Source organism: Triticum aestivum, chromosome 7B (assembly GCF_018294505.1).
Source record: "Triticum aestivum cultivar Chinese Spring chromosome 7B, IWGSC CS RefSeq v2.1, whole genome shotgun sequence".
Taxonomy (NCBI): Eukaryota; Viridiplantae; Streptophyta; class Magnoliopsida; order Poales; family Poaceae; genus Triticum; species Triticum aestivum.
Genome location: NC_057813.1, coordinates 616807136 through 616823077, shown reverse-complemented (window position 1 = coordinate 616823077; position 15942 = coordinate 616807136). Strand labels below are relative to the sequence as shown.

General features: G+C 42.1%; 1 protein-coding gene across 1 annotated transcript; it reads left to right on the top strand.

Moving 5' to 3' along the window:
* Positions 1-7394: 7394 nt before the first annotated feature.
* On the top strand, positions 7395-9670 carry LOC123162180 (polyubiquitin). Its single transcript, XM_044579969.1, has 2 exons — positions 7395-7652; positions 8541-9670. Exon 2 carries the CDS (start codon positions 8541-8543, stop codon positions 9456-9458), a length of 918 nt encoding a protein of 305 aa, XP_044435904.1. The 5' UTR covers positions 7395-7652; the 3' UTR covers positions 9459-9670.
* Positions 9671-15942: the final 6272 nt, after the last annotated feature.

The window sequence follows — 15942 nt, the reverse complement described above, 5'->3', positions numbered from 1 at the left end:
TGTTGACTCTGTGTGGCGATGCTTTATTAGACCGAGTTTACATATTTTGTGTTACCTCAATGCTTTAATAAAAAAAGTATTATTGGAAAACACCTCTTATGTATTACTACCTACATGGTGGCAATGACATGGTATTATTTTCATACGCAATGTCGTTAAGCCGATATGATACCATATTCTGAATGAGGGCATAGGGACATAATCATGTCATTTTCAAGCACCTAAAATGTTTGATAAATTTGATGTCACAAAATCTCTCTCTCTCTCTCTTTTAATTTGTTTCCTTTTTTTAATTTACTATTCATATGGGTATAGGCACTACAGGAATCAGCTTCTTTGCCGTCTGCCATGGCAGACGGCAAAGGAACCAAAAGCGGATGGCAAACCTCTTTGCCGTCTGCCGCTCACGGCAAAGGTGCCTGGCAAAGAAAGCTACGATAAATAGGTTCTTTGCCATCTGCTTCCTCAAAGCGGATGGCAAAGACCCTTTGCCGTTGGTGGCAGCCGACAAAGAACATGGACGGCAAATAACAGACGTTAGCCACGTTAAGTGGCAAACGGGAGGCTTTGCGTCTGCCAGCGGACGGCAAACATGACCTCCCCTTTGCCGTCTGCTAGCTGACGTCAGCCACGCGTCATGCCCCCCAAGCCTTTGTCGTCCGCCACAAACGGCAAACTCCTTTGATTTTTGTTAACCATTCATTGCCCATCTCTTTCTAACTAGTGTGACCGGTGTACATCCACACATGATCACTCATCCTGCCTAGCTACTGGACAGACAAGATATATATATAATTCAACATGTATATTCATCAGTTAATCTAGTTTGTCAATTTTATTACGTCCATGCAACCTACACTCTAATAGGTAAAGATAGGTCCTAATCCCACCCGAGTATTCTACAGAGGGGATTATCAAAGGAAAGATGCCTATGTCGCGGGAGGAGCCGGCTGTCGCACCGAAGGAGGCCATAGTTCACCCATGGCCGAAGCCACCACCGGGGAAGGTGGCCCGTCTATTGATGGAGCTTTCCTATAGTCTGATGGGTCAGCAGCGGCAGGGATGGTATTGAGGAGACATGTTTGTTCATGTGATGATTCTTCTACACATTTCATAGTTTCTTCTACATAGGCGCTACATTTTGGGTAAATCCTGTGCAGATTATGAAGTAACTTGGGTGCCTCGGTAACCATCTTCTTCGTTCTTTTGCAGTTGTGAAGACCACGGATGGGACCATCGCAGTTGCTTCTGCGTTTCACGGGCATCAGGAAGGTACTAATTACCATTTCCTCTCTCTAGTTCTTACTCACCACACAACAAGGCAAGGCATATCTGACCATCGCGGGGCCCTTTGCTACATTTGTTGTTCTATGTAATTGGAGAGCTGCTCAAAAGGCTTTCTTCCATATGCTTATGTGTTGCTTTATTTAACAGCGGTACATTACAGGGATCACAAGTTCTTGTTGAAAGCAGTAGAAGAGGTAGTTGACTATGGCCATGGAGGCCTATTTGGCTCCGACGCCATGGATGCCGCTGCGCTCTCTCATCGTCCTCCTCCCTGACCCCTAGGCACATCGGGCCGCTGTGCTTCTTCTAGTTTCACATGTAGGCTTTTCAAAGGATTTTGGATGCTGATAATATCAACTTAGTTCCTTGAATGTGATATATAGATTCTTCCCTTGTTTTAACTGATTGCCAGAAACTGTACATTCCTGGTTGACAGTCATGAACTTTTATTGTTGGTAATCTAAAATATTCTGCATATTTAGTGTCCAAATACAGTCCAAAGATAAATCTTAGTTGTAAATATTCTGCATATATAGTGTTCAATTTGATCTATAAGATCTGAGTTTATTGTACTATTAATGGTGATAAGATTGCCGCTAGTATATTTTGTACATTTCTTGTTCGGGTCTGGGCTAGAAAATAATGTCAGTTCTGCTCCAGCAAAACTTACCAGTTTCTGCCTTTCCCTACTTTAAACCATCTGAAAAGGCTAGCATGATTATTGAAGCCCATGACCTTTTGCCCATCCATCCTCGAGCTTTTATTTCTGGGGTTTACTTCATCAGAACTTTGTGATGAGTTACCAGCAATGTCCCTTTACCGAAGCCCTGTCATTGTAGTAGGGTTGCCTGCGGGGCAGTCGGCACATGCATGATGCTGCATTCCTGCCAATCATGTTTGCTTAGATGTTTGGCTTCCTACTTTTGTATTGCTTTGTAATGTATTGTTTTGTATTGTCTGCATCCGAGTCTCGGTCCTCCTGCACAGCAAGGAGCTGGACCAAGGGGGCAAGCAGCACTGCTGGTTCCTTGAGACATGTGCAACACATTTAACTTGTAGTACTCCAGCAATCCAGTAATTTTGCTTAGAGTATTTAACAAGGTTGAACTGTACATGTGTGGAGTAATTTTGCTTGGAGTATTTAACAAGATTTAGCAAGATTTAACTTACTTTTCCAGTTAATTAAATGGACATCTTGGATTAGTTAGAAAATCATGAATTATTTGCAGAAATCCATAGAAGTATTGTACTCCAGTGTGCATTACTTACATAAACTTGCTTGCAAGCTTATTTTCTGACTTGTATATTCTGAAACTGAAAAAGCTTAGTTAACTTCTGTTAAGTTTCAGTAATATTCAGTGGAGTATTTACTGTAAATTTTGCACATCACAATAATTTCACTTGTTGTTAACTGCTGTAATATTCAGTGGGACCTTGAAATCACATATTTGTTTGGGCATGTGCTATATGTACCATTTTAGAAGTAGTCCACATATTTCTGTCCTGCTAGTCTTTTTTAAACTTCTTATGAGATTGAAGTATTCGTTCTGATTTCTGGTTTGCTGATTGTTGTAGACAGATGTATGAAACCTCTTAACTATGGACGACAACTACTTGAGAAGGACCATCATCACCCATCAAGTACGCCATTGAGGTAATTCACGAGTCCCTCTAGCACCAACTATCTATTTTCTCTAGTATGCTTAGGTTTTTCATGCTGTTGTGGTACCCCATTGCTGTTGCGTTGAATCTCATGCCAGTGCTGGTGCGCCTGTGGCTTGATGTGCTGTGATCTTTATCTGTGTAGGTTTTGTTTGATGATATGCTTAGATTATGATCATAAGCATGGTGGTTTGATGATGCTGAGGCCAGCTGTTAAACCATGATATAGTTGATGGAACTGAGCTTAATATTCATGTGTGTATGTGTATGTGTGTCGAGTAAAGTTGTGGTTTGTGCTGCTCCTTTATAACATGATGAAACAAAGAATGTCCTTTACTCCTTTTTTGAATGGAATGTTCATAATATATTGGCTCCAGTTTTTCTAATTTTTATCAGCTGATTCATGTAACAGGGCGTCCGTGGAAGGCCCAGTCCTGACTCTCAAGTGAGTCTGGCATTTGATCACTATTGAAGGAGCTACATGTAGAAGAAGAAAACACTTGTAGAGCTTGTAACTGATTCCCCATAGTTGTAGAGCTTGTATCAACTAAGCTTATATTACGTGTAACTTGTAGAACTTGTAAATGCTATAGCTTGTAGGACGTGTCATTTGTAGAGCTTGTAAATAAGCTTGTATATGCCACAGCTTGTAGGACGTGTCATTTGTAGAGCTTGCATTGAATCTGGCTATTTTTATTTGAAGTATCATGTGTGTTTTTTGCTTGCCAATTTAACTACTGGTTATTTTCTTATTGTCAAATTGAAATATGAAGAATCTGGGCCTAATAGCTAGGACCCACTTATCAGAACCTAACAAGTGGGACCTGTTTGACTAGTGGATCCATTTTATAAAAGAAAAACTAAAATTGTTGTACAAAAAGGCCATGACCCATGAAATAAAAAGGCCGAATTGCTGGGCCAGCCCATGTAGCTAGCAAAAATTAATAGGAAAAATAAATATTAAAAAGGCCGAATTAATGGGCTCGGCCCATATAAACACCGAATTGGACCGGGCTGAATCTTGTGCCACATCAGCTTGCCACACTGGATGCCTACGTGGTCTGGAGAGGTTGCTAGTGACCAAAACGCCACAGTAAGAATATTTTGGTCGTAAACGTCTACGACCTTCTCACAGAGAAGGTCGCTATAGTCAGTTAACGACCCTCAGCTTTTGACCTTCTGTTTTTGGTCAAAAAAAGGTCGCAAATGAAAAACAATGATCTTTCAGTGACCAATAGTCAAGATCACAAGTTGACATATTTCTTGTAGTGAGAAAAGCAGGGCCAGCGCTGCCATCCACACGCCGCTACGCCCCAGCATGGCAGCACGAAGGACGGTTGTGCCACGAAGGACGGTTTCCTTCTCTGGCCCAGCACGGCGCCAGCGCTGCCCTTGCTTCTCCACCCACGCCGTGATGCCCCAGCCGCTCCACCCACTCAGCGACGCGCCCGCCTCGATCCGCTCCTCATTGCCTGCAGCACAACTCGGCGGCTAGGGCTAGCCGCAGGGGCGCGCGCAGGGACTTAACGGCGAGGAGGTGCTCGAGGGTCGATTGGGGAGACAGGGTGGAGGCACGCCGGTGGCGGCTGGCACAATAGGCGAGGCTGGTCGAGGAGATCCTGAGCGGCGGCGGCGGCGCAAGGAAATTTCCGTGGCGGCGGCGACGACGTCTCTAAGGATCGTAGAGAAAAGATCGATGGTGGGAGGAGTACAGAGTGTTCTTTCTTCTTTGGTGATTATTTATATAAGGAGATAAAACCAGTGGTACGGGGTGGTGGGAGATGGATGAAAATAAAACCGGACAAAAATAAAATCGGAGTACCAGCCTACCAACTGATCCATTAGAAGTAGAGATATAACAAATACTAATGCTAAAAAGGTAAATAGATAGCAAAGCAATAAACAAAGCTCATGTTCTACCAAGAAGGAGCATTATCTAGTATTTCTTGAAATAAAATCTTATATTATGTCTTAATACTTTCGGCAAGGCATCATTTTCAAATGCTATTGTCGCCAATTCTAGTAGACATAATGAAGATTCATGAACAAAACCTAACAAATTATAAGTGATCATTGATCAAATAGAATGTAATTAGTTTGAAATTAGTAACGATCGCTAGATGACTAGATCATTCCAATACAAAGAAAATAAATTGAAAAAAGAACCTTTCTTTGGGAGATTAAAACACAGTTTGTAGACTGGTGTGGATGTGTTCCTCAATTCTCATCCAAGCAACAATCAGAACTGCGGCCCATGACTACCGCGTCTTCACGACAGAAGACAATCATTGATGGGACCGCATATGAGGCAACCGCGCCACCACCGGCATGACTTCAAGGGCCTCGTGTAGGGGCGAGGATTTGGTGTTTTGCCGATCGCTAGTCGCGAGACCGTCACACCAATTTGCTGCATGTTCGGTTGCAATCGTTGGAATCGAGCGATCTGTATCCAGTATCCTGGACGGGAGCTCCTATATGGTAACCTACACGTCAGAAACCAGTGGAGCATACCCCCCCCCCACCCCGCTCCCCCGTGTGCCCTCATTGGCCGACCCATGTGCGGGGCGGGAAGCCCTTTTGTTTTTTCCATTTTTAGTTTTTCCCTTTTTAAAAATAATTCAGGATTTCAGAAAGTTGTGAATTGTTCAGAAAATGTTCATGAATTTAAAAAATATTCATGATTTGAAAAATGTTTGGGAAATATCAAATTCTCATAGATTGCAAAAAAGTTCGTAATTCAAAAAATCTTTGTGTATTCCAAAAATGTTCCCAATTATTAAAAATATTAATGAAATTATAAAATGTTCAACATATTAAAAATCATTCATAATCTAAAAAGTGTATGGGAAATGATAATTTCTCACGGATTAAGAAAAATGTTTGTGATTTCAAAAGAAATGTTCGTGTATTACAAAATGTTCACAAGTTTAGAAAATGTTCATGAATTTTTAGAAAATTTTAAAAATATTTAAAAACGGTTTAAGAATTTTAGTAATTGTTCCAAAATTTTAAAATTGATCACAAAATTACAAAGATGTTTGCCGATTCAAAAAATATGCCTCAACTTCTAGAAGTGTTCGCGGGTTGCAAAAAAAATTGTTCATGAGTTTAAAAAATGTGCGCATTTAAAAAAAGTTAGTTAATTCCGAAAATGTGCATGATTTTAGAAAGTGTTCACAAATTCATAAAACATGTTCACGAGTCTAAAAAATGGCCACAATTTCAGAAAATTGTTAATGATTTTGGAGCAATATTGAAGATTTTAGAAATTATTCAAGATTTCAAGAGCTATTCACAATTTTTGTAAAATGCATGAAGAAAAAGAAAAAGGAAATAGAAAAAGAAAGGAAAATTAAAAAAAATAAAAAGGAAAAAAGGAAAATAAGAAAATAAAAAAGAAAAAGTAAATATAAAAATGAAAAGGAAAAAACGAAAGGGAAACCAAAAAATAGGTTAATTTTTTAAAACTGGTGGAGGCAAAATCTGGAAATCCGGCGGCGGGAGGGAGGGAGAATCTCGGATCTAGTCGTTGGGTGGGTTCTCGGTAGGGTTAGGGTTGAGGGAGACGCTGCTGAGGCCGTTGTGGCGGCATTGTGTCTGAAGAAGTCTCACCGGGCTTCATCCATGGTCAGGCGAGGTTCTTGCCTTCGTTTAGGAGCCAACGGGGTGGGGGGGCCCCGAATCTCGTCGAGCTCGCGGGCTATGGTGTCAGGAGGTCGTTTGGCACTGGCCGGGTTGGACCTCAGATGGTTGGCGGTTGTGTGGAGACAGAGTATCTTCCTCCTCCATGTCGGTATGATTTTCTGCTGCTGTTCTTCCTCTTTGTGCTGCTGCTGGACGGATGTCCTGCTTTGCCCGGGCGGTTGGCCCGACCGCGGCGCCGAAACCAGATATAGTTCTCTTTCATTTTTGAACGGACACATATAGCGGTACTCAAAGCCACAGATGACAAAGGCTGGTGCAGGTGTGTTGGATACATGTGTGTGTCCATGTCTTTTCAGCGCCGGAGCGAAGAAAAAAGGGAGTAGTATGGTGGTGATTATGTCGTGATGGAAGATAATGGGCCTGCTTGGATCTGGTTGCCGATTCTTATGTTGTAGAAGTCTTCTCGTTAGGTTTGGGAATGATACACAGAGCTTCGGAGATCTTCATGTTTTACTGATTGTGTTAGGGTGCTTTTGTGTTTTTCTGGTTTATTATGTGTGTGTTAGGATGTGTTTGTACGGGTTAAAGACTTTGTATTTGTTTGTGATTTGAATACAAGCATATTTTCTAAAAAAAAAGGGCTTATGTGTGACTTATTTGTGGAGCAGCTTATTTCCACACAAGCACTCAAAAAGTCAAAAGAACTGGCCCTTGCCAGCCGGCCAACTCGCAAAGTGCTGGCCAATTCGCAAAGTCACCAAACGGCGTTACCCTGGGAAACCTCTCCCATATCCTACGTAGTTTTTTCCCCCCGGAATTCCGGAATTGCGTGGTGGGGGTGGAGGTGGACCGCGAGTCCGCGACCGCCTCTCTCTCCCCGGCCTATCCGCTCCGTCCTCCACACTTCTTCCTTCTCTCCCTCCCCACCGTCCGAGCCTGCTATAAATTCCCCGCCCCCTCCCGTCTCCTCTCCACACATCCGGTCCAATCCAATCCAATCCAGTCCCCCTCTGATCTCACCGAGAAATCGACGCGAAGGCTCTCTCCCCGTCCTCAAGGTATGCGGGACTCCGATTTTTCCGCACCTTCCTCCTGTTCGTGCTCTGTGGTCGCTGTTAAGTTTACTTTTGGTCGATTATTGTTGGTTTCCCTCGATTCCTGTTAGTAGTTGTTGTTTGGAGTAGATCTGCGGGCCGAGTCTGTTATCGTCGACTGATTAATCGAGGTTGATTAGACTCGATTGGGATGCGATTGCTGTTGGTTTGGTCCATCTATATATGCTGTAGTTAGCTATGTCTGCTGGTTGTTGATAAGTCGGCACAGTATTCTTGGATTTACGATTTTGTACCCCTCGTGTTACATCTGCAATTTGCTGCTAACCTTGTTGCTGTAGCTGTGCCATCGATTCTACTCTGAATAAATAATATGAGTCTGATATTATCGTTGACCTTTTACCTTCGTATTGCTCCCACGAGGCTAACGATTGCCTGTAGATCTGCTAATATATATCTGTTGAGTTCTGCTAAAATTTAGCACTGCACACTCTGAAATCAGTTAGCATAGTCTAGCGGATTCTTTGTACTGCGGCCTCGTTTATCTAGTTTGACGTATTGTAGATTTCCACTGTTCTTGTGGTTTCGGCCCTGTAGTTGCTTGTTTGAGGAATTACTTTTGATTCGTCCATGACTTGACCAGCTTGTTCTGTTCAACTGATTAATATATACTCCCCATGAGGCTAGCGATTGCGTCGATAAATCTGCTAACCTATTTGTGATAGGGGTTCTTCCGAAAGTTAGCACTGTCAATCATTTGAGTAGCTTATTCTAGGGGATTCCTTTGTTACAATTCCATCCCTGTTGTATCAACTGGTTCATTTATTGTTTAGTCTCCTACTGATTTCTCTGTACAGTTTCTTACTCTTGTTCTGTGTGCGTTGTTGTTTACAGATGCAGATCTTTGTGAAGACCCTCACCGGCAAGACCATCACCCTTGAGGTCGAGTCCTCGGACACCATTGACAACGTCAAGGCTAAGATCCAGGACAAGGAGGGCATCCCTCCGGACCAGCAGCGTCTCATCTTCGCTGGCAAGCAGCTCGAGGATGGCCGCACCCTGGCTGACTACAACATCCAGAAGGAGTCCACCCTCCATCTGGTGCTCAGGCTCAGGGGTGGCATGCAGATCTTTGTCAAGACCCTCACGGGCAAGACCATCACCCTTGAGGTCGAGTCCTCTGACACCATCGACAATGTCAAGGCTAAGATCCAGGACAAGGAGGGCATTCCTCCGGACCAGCAGCGCCTCATCTTCGCTGGCAAGCAGCTCGAGGATGGCCGCACCCTTGCTGACTACAATATCCAGAAGGAGTCCACCCTCCACCTGGTGCTCAGGCTCCGTGGTGGCATGCAGATTTTTGTGAAGACCCTCACCGGCAAGACCATCACACTTGAGGTTGAGTCCTCGGACACAATTGACAACGTGAAGGCTAAGATCCAGGACAAGGAGGGCATCCCTCCGGACCAGCAGCGTCTCATCTTTGCTGGCAAGCAGCTCGAGGATGGCCGCACCCTGGCTGACTACAACATCCAGAAGGAGTCCACCCTCCATCTGGTGCTCAGGCTCAGGGGTGGCATGCAGATCTTTGTGAAGACCCTGACCGGCAAGACCATCACCCTGGAGGTTGAGTCCTCTGACACCATCGACAACGTGAAGGCAAAGATTCAGGACAAGGAGGGCATTCCCCCGGACCAGCAGCGCCTGATCTTTGCTGGCAAGCAGCTTGAGGATGGCCGCACCCTGGCGGACTATAACATCCAGAAGGAGTCCACCCTTCACTTGGTGCTCCGTCTCCGTGGTGGCCAGTAAGTACCTGGCAATGGAGCGGCTTCTGTGCGGGTTCACAGGTCTTGTGTCTTCGGTATGGCCTCCAATGGTGCCTGTGTCTGTTGTCCTGGTCGTTTCTTTGTTTCTACCGTACTGTGATGCATCGTTATGTTCAGTTGTATTTGAAAACTAAAGCTGTTGTGAAGCAGCTTTGGTGAACTTGATAAATAAGTGAGGCCTGAATTGTGTCTGCAGTTGCTGAGTTATCTGTGTTTTCTTGTTTGCTTCTTTCTGATGCATTTGATATGTTTTATATGGTACTGATGCGTGCTGCTGTACAAATGAATATTGTACTTTGCATTTGTTAGTTCGACTATATGGTACTTCGTGTCAATTGCATTGGTTCAGCTTTCTCTTCGATGATTTTGCTGACCTCTTCTGGGTTGTCACCGGGAGGCACTGGGCTATCATCAGAGATAGCTGTATTGTCGACCAGCAGCATGGTCCGGCACTTTGTCCTATGAAGCTAAATTTGTCGATCCAGCGACGAGATCTTTGAGGAGTGTAGTCTGTTATGCTGTAATTTTGATATTAACCACTGTCCTGTATGAAGCTAATAGCTCATTAATAATAGTGCAATTGAAGACGATGTAATTTTGATCTGTTTGATGTTGCATATGGCCTAATTTGTTCATATACCAAGCAAAATATCCGCATAACCAGTAGAAAATTTAGTAGATCACACCAATATATGGTACCAACCCATTTTGTACATCAAGGTTGATTGAAAAATATTTCAAGGAAATGTTCCGTCGTTGTAAATTGGCAAATATGCAGTGGGCACACATCACAGATGGGGTTTTAGCGAATGCTCGTTAGAGATGAACACCCTGCAGAATGTCAGAAATTGCTCGTAGGAGCCGGGATCACACATAAAAACCTGATAAATATCCCAAGCATGACAATTTGTAGCAAGATATGGGCAAATATTGCAGAAGTCACAATAAGATCAAGTCTTTGGCACAATGTCTGTCCATGTCTTAGTTTTCTCTCAAGAGCCTACTAGTCATGATTGTACGTTGATACCTGCGAGTTATTTCCCCATAGTTAGAGAATGGTTGTCGTTGTCTTCTATACACTTGACGGTGATTTGTTGCTTGTTGGACCCCATGCTTTGAATGATATGATGCAGAGATAATTTGACAATCATGAAAAAGTTCCATCTCTAGAGATTCTAGTGTGCCAACTACAAAATTATTTGTGCGCTATATTATAAAGTCAGAAGCATTTCATCAATGCAAATTGTGTGCATCTTCATATATGTATTGACCGGTTTATCCCTAACTTTCACTATGTGTGCGAAATTCTGAGGGTTATGTGGGCATTACGCCAGCCAGGCCGACTCAAATGCATCCATTGATGAAAAGTAAAATTAACTTTATGCAACTCACAGTAGCATAGCCAGCTCAATAATTCAGGGTGGTCCAATAATAGAACTTTCATTTGTACTCCCTCCGTTCAGAATTACTTGCCGCGAAAATGGATGTATCTAGACGTATTTTAGTTCTAGATACATCCATTTCCGAGACAAGTAATTTCGAACAGAGGGAGTATTTAATTATTCCTACTGGATTTTACTTATTTTTTACTATAATAGTATAATATATAGGCTATAGGGAAATCTCAGGGTGGTCCATGGACCACCCTGGCCACCCCCTAGCTACGCCACTGGCAACTCATGTGTTGCCGCTAATTATTTATTTTCCTGATATAAATCTAAATAACTACTTCCCCCATGTAAAGTATGAGTAACCCATACATGAGTTACCTCATAGTTGTTACCTCTCTCCTAGTACTTATCATTCCCATTCATGGCTAGGTTAACGAGATAGCAAGCGAAAAAGAGAAGGAGTAGAATAACTAATCAACCAATGATGGGAAATTAACTTCTTAAAAAGTCGATAGGAAGGGAATGTGGGCTGTTATGTGTGTAGGTGGTGGTCCAACTTTAAAATGTACGTGAAAAATGGAGAGATTTGATGACATGGAGAATTTCTGAGCACTGGTTGCATACACAAAGTTAGCTACATATGGTTATTTTTGTTGAAGGTTAAAATAAATAATAGTTGAAATTACCCGTGTACCTTTCGCCAATTTTTTTTTACATATTGTGTATACATGTTGTAAGGAGAAATCTTAATGATATATCAATAATAAAATATTACATAACAATACAAGTTTAACATAGTACTTAATATCAGATGTCATCGGAGCAAAACATGTCGACAGTGTGCATCTTATGTTAATGCGACTCTAGATGCTGCAGTTCGAGAATGCGTGTTTCATACTAGTCATTGATGGTTCTACTAGGCTTCATGATTTCTGCATATGCCAGGTATCAAGATTACAAGGTGTCTGTGCTGGAAGCAACCCACCAGACTATAATAGACTTGACAGTCGTGCTCATATTTTTCTGGATTTTGTTTCAGGCTTTTTGTTGAGAGGAGACGTTCCCGTTGACTACAAGGTGTCTGTGGCGATTCCTCAATCTCAAAATGTTGTGCGGGCTCAGTGGGAGTAGGTGTGCATGCATGTGTTCATAAGGGTGAGTGTTTGTGCTCGTGCGTTTGAGCATGTACAATTGTACCGTGTAAAAAAAGGTATCTAGATAAATAATCATGTATGACCCCTACAAGAGTACAGTACACCTGCAACCTGAGCGCCACTTGTCCAGGATTCTTTGGTCAAGAATTACCATTGTTTTTTAATGAACCGATTAAAATTAAGTGGATGTAATGAAATTAGAAATTAAATTAGACTACTTAATTTTTGAACCTACTAACCTATTATATGTAGATTCAACAATATAATAGAAAGACTCTAAAGTGTCGTAGAAAAAAAAATTATATGTAGTTCTTAATACCACACTTCAAGATTCCAACCTTGGATGTCTAGAAATGGCACAAGTGAGAATTTTGCACAATGCAATACATCTCATACAAAATGTCAATCTAATGAGTACATATATGCAAATAAAGGAAGTAGCAACATGAAAAATAATCCTACTCATCTTCATGATAGATTTACAAATCGACAAAACTATCCAGAGTTGCATCAAAGTAGCTAGAAGAGCACTGTAGGCTGTAGGCCTGTAGCACTTGGAAACAGAGCAAAAGCAGATAAATCAGCGCAGTTGAAAAGGTGGGTCGATCTGTGAACACTAGAACTGCAGCCGTCGTAGAAAGACAACCTGCACATAGTACGTGAAAGGCATGCCAAGTGTATATATACGAGAGTATTCAAGCATAACGCCATTGTGAGTTAATGGTTACACTCGCCACATCTTGGTGCAAGGGCTAGTTCTGCACCTTCTCGCTTCCTAATACCTCTCATGCCTAGGTAATGCTAACAAGTGATCGGGAATAACAATTTGCTCGATGCATTCCTCTTTGCTGTATAGAGAAGAGGAGCTAGAATACCCTAAACCTAAATTGATTCCTCATCTCTCTTTACGGTGGGAGTGGTGCATATATAAGATGGGTTGTACAAATAGACCTCCATGAAGGAGATGGTGGGATACTGTAAAGGACGGACTTAGCATCGTACGAGAGCATGATCAAACATAGAACAACGTCACTTCATAAATAGTTAAATACCCATCTGTAGTCATTCTCATGTAGTTATCGGATGTTCGTGTGTATATGTTCCCCTGCAATCATGTCTTGAATGTGTGTATATCCTTTACCCTAGCGTGCTTCTGAATGTGAAAATATAACCGTGTCTTTTGCACCATAAAGGTATCATAACATTTTCAACGTGACGGGTAGTTTCCGATAATGGGCAATTTTATTAATGCTTTGTTGTGTCTTTGTTTCTACCGTAATTGTGATCTAGTGCAGTAGTGCTATGTTCCTTTGTGCATGCAAACTTCTACTGCGGTGCAACAGCTTCGATTAACCTTTTTCTTAGATCAGACTTCACTTAGATTAAACTTGATGGTCATTAACAACGGTGGTCTAGGTACAATACGATACCAAATTCCGACAAATAGGGTCACGAAGGGTAATACTAGCCTAGCTAAAACACAACTTTGATAAATTATCATGAATAAGTGAGACATGTATTCTGTCCGTGATTCCAATTTTTTCACCAGATTTTCACAGTTGAGTTATCCTGCGGTTATTTTCTTAATCCTCATTTCTGATGCATTTTATCTGCTTTTGGTGCAAGTTTTCTGGTTACTGACTGTCACTGTTCCTTATTCACTTTTGAATTCTTCTGTGATTAGCTCTTCTGAATGTTAAAGCATCTGAATCGTTCCTTGAGCGAATTCAAGTTTGGTACTGCTGCCTTGGTGATTTTGGGGTCTGTACCTTAATCCCAACTTTGCATTCTTGCCAGTAGAATGTTTTTTGCGGGAGAAAAAGGTGCCTAGATTTTTTGCTATGCATCTGATAAAGTTAAATGAGTGCGTCTTTCTGATGCCTTTCCCTTTGATTTCGCGTTCCGCTAAAACTAAAACCGTGAATATTTTGAGAAAGATGCAGATCGAAATGTTTGGCACCTTAAGTATACGAGAGAAAAAGTATAGCCAAGCTCTGCATGCATATTAACTGCTCACTAACTTAGAAACTGCCATTAAAGATGTTGCCGCTCCCGTGACCTCGTGGAACGACGGCATGCTGTCCTCTTCCATGATGCCTATTGGAATTTCTTTGAGAGCGAGGGGTCAGAAATTTTTAGTGGGTGCACTTGTGTTGAAAATTCAAATGGATATATTCTCATTTCTCAATAATTCAAAAGGATTTGTAAAATCCCTCTTCCCTGACGAACTCCATGTCTGCATGTACGCAACTTAAGAACCATGGTGGGCATAGGTGTGGCCTATTTGTGCATCACCTGGCACAATCCAACCCAACCCTTGGGCCTTCCTAAGTGTTGCACCGGTGTTTATCCCAGTCAAATTGGGTTGCCGGCCCATTACCGCCTATATTTAGTTTAAATTTTAATTTTTAAAATATAGTTAAAAGCAAGTTCTATAGGATGGCGGTTTGACCCGTTGTGTTGTTTGGCGCTGATTGTTAGCCGACTAAAAGGCGATATATTCAACAGTTAGGTGTGGTGGAAATGCACATGTTGAGATGGATGTGTGCCCACACAAGGAAGGACCGACTCCAGAATGATGATATACGAGATAGAGTTGGGGTAGCGCCGATTGAAGAGAAGCTTTCCAACATCGTCTGAGATAGTTTGGGCATATTCAGCACGGGTCTCCAGAAGCGCCAGTGAATAAGACTAAAGTGTGTTGATAATGTCAAGAGAGACCGGGGTAGATCGAACTTAACATAGGAGGAGTCCGTAAAGAGGGATCTGAAGGACTGAAGTATCACCAGAGAACTAACCATAGACAGTTTGTGTGGAAGCTTACTATCCGTGTGCCAGAACCATGAGTTGGTTGCGAGATCTTATGAATTTTACCTCTAGCCTACCTAACTTGTTTGGGACTAAAGACTTTGTTGTTGTAGTAGTAGTTAAAATGTTCACATCTCTAGACAAAAGGAAGAAGATGATCCATACCTTTATTTCCATAAATTATTCATATATCACGTAAAATGTCCACATAATCAGTCAAAAATCATGACATCACACATGAGGTAAACAAGAAACCATTTACGATAGGCACACGTCATAGACATAGATGGGTTTCTAGTGGGTGCTCATCAGAGATCATGGTATTATGTAGGCGAATTGTTACCCATCAATCATGGACCCACATCATTGACATTAACATGATGACGAGTGTGCGATATGGTTTTTTGTCTGTCAGAGAAATCATGGTCTGTAAGCTGTAGCAATGCTTGCAGGGTATCACAAGCAAATGGCGATACTTCCTTAATCCGGAATTAGTTGACACTCAAACAAATATATCTAAACGTATTTCAGTGCTAGATACATCCGCTTGAGCGTCAAATAATTCCAGACGAAGGGAGTATATCCTTACTAAATGACTACGACCAATCTTGGCAATTTGTAGCAACATAGAGCCAAATAAGTTATGTTACAGGCAATTCTACAGCACAAGATACTCAGCATGTGCAGGCCCTTTATTTCTGAGATGTTGTGCTTAGAGTTAGAAGATAACTGAATCTAAGTGCTATGCCAATTCAACTCAAATAACAGTGACATCGATTCTCTATGCGCCTTCCTGTAAGAGCTAGTTCCACACCTTCTCACGCCCCAATACCTTCCATTCCAAACCAATGAACTAACAAGAGAGAGAACATGGTTTCTCGATCTGTTCCACTTTATTACATGGAGAAGAAGAGGAGCCTACACGCACAAACCTCAACTAATTCTTCATTTGCCTTGTGATGGGAAGCTAGGCATATATGGGATGGACTCATTAGAAGATAGGGAAGGGCGTTTATTTTTTTGCTAGGGGTGCTTCCTCTGCTTTGAGAAAAACACAAAAATGACGGGCTATGGTAAAAAGAAAGGGTTAGTGTCCGAGGAGAGCAGGAGTAAA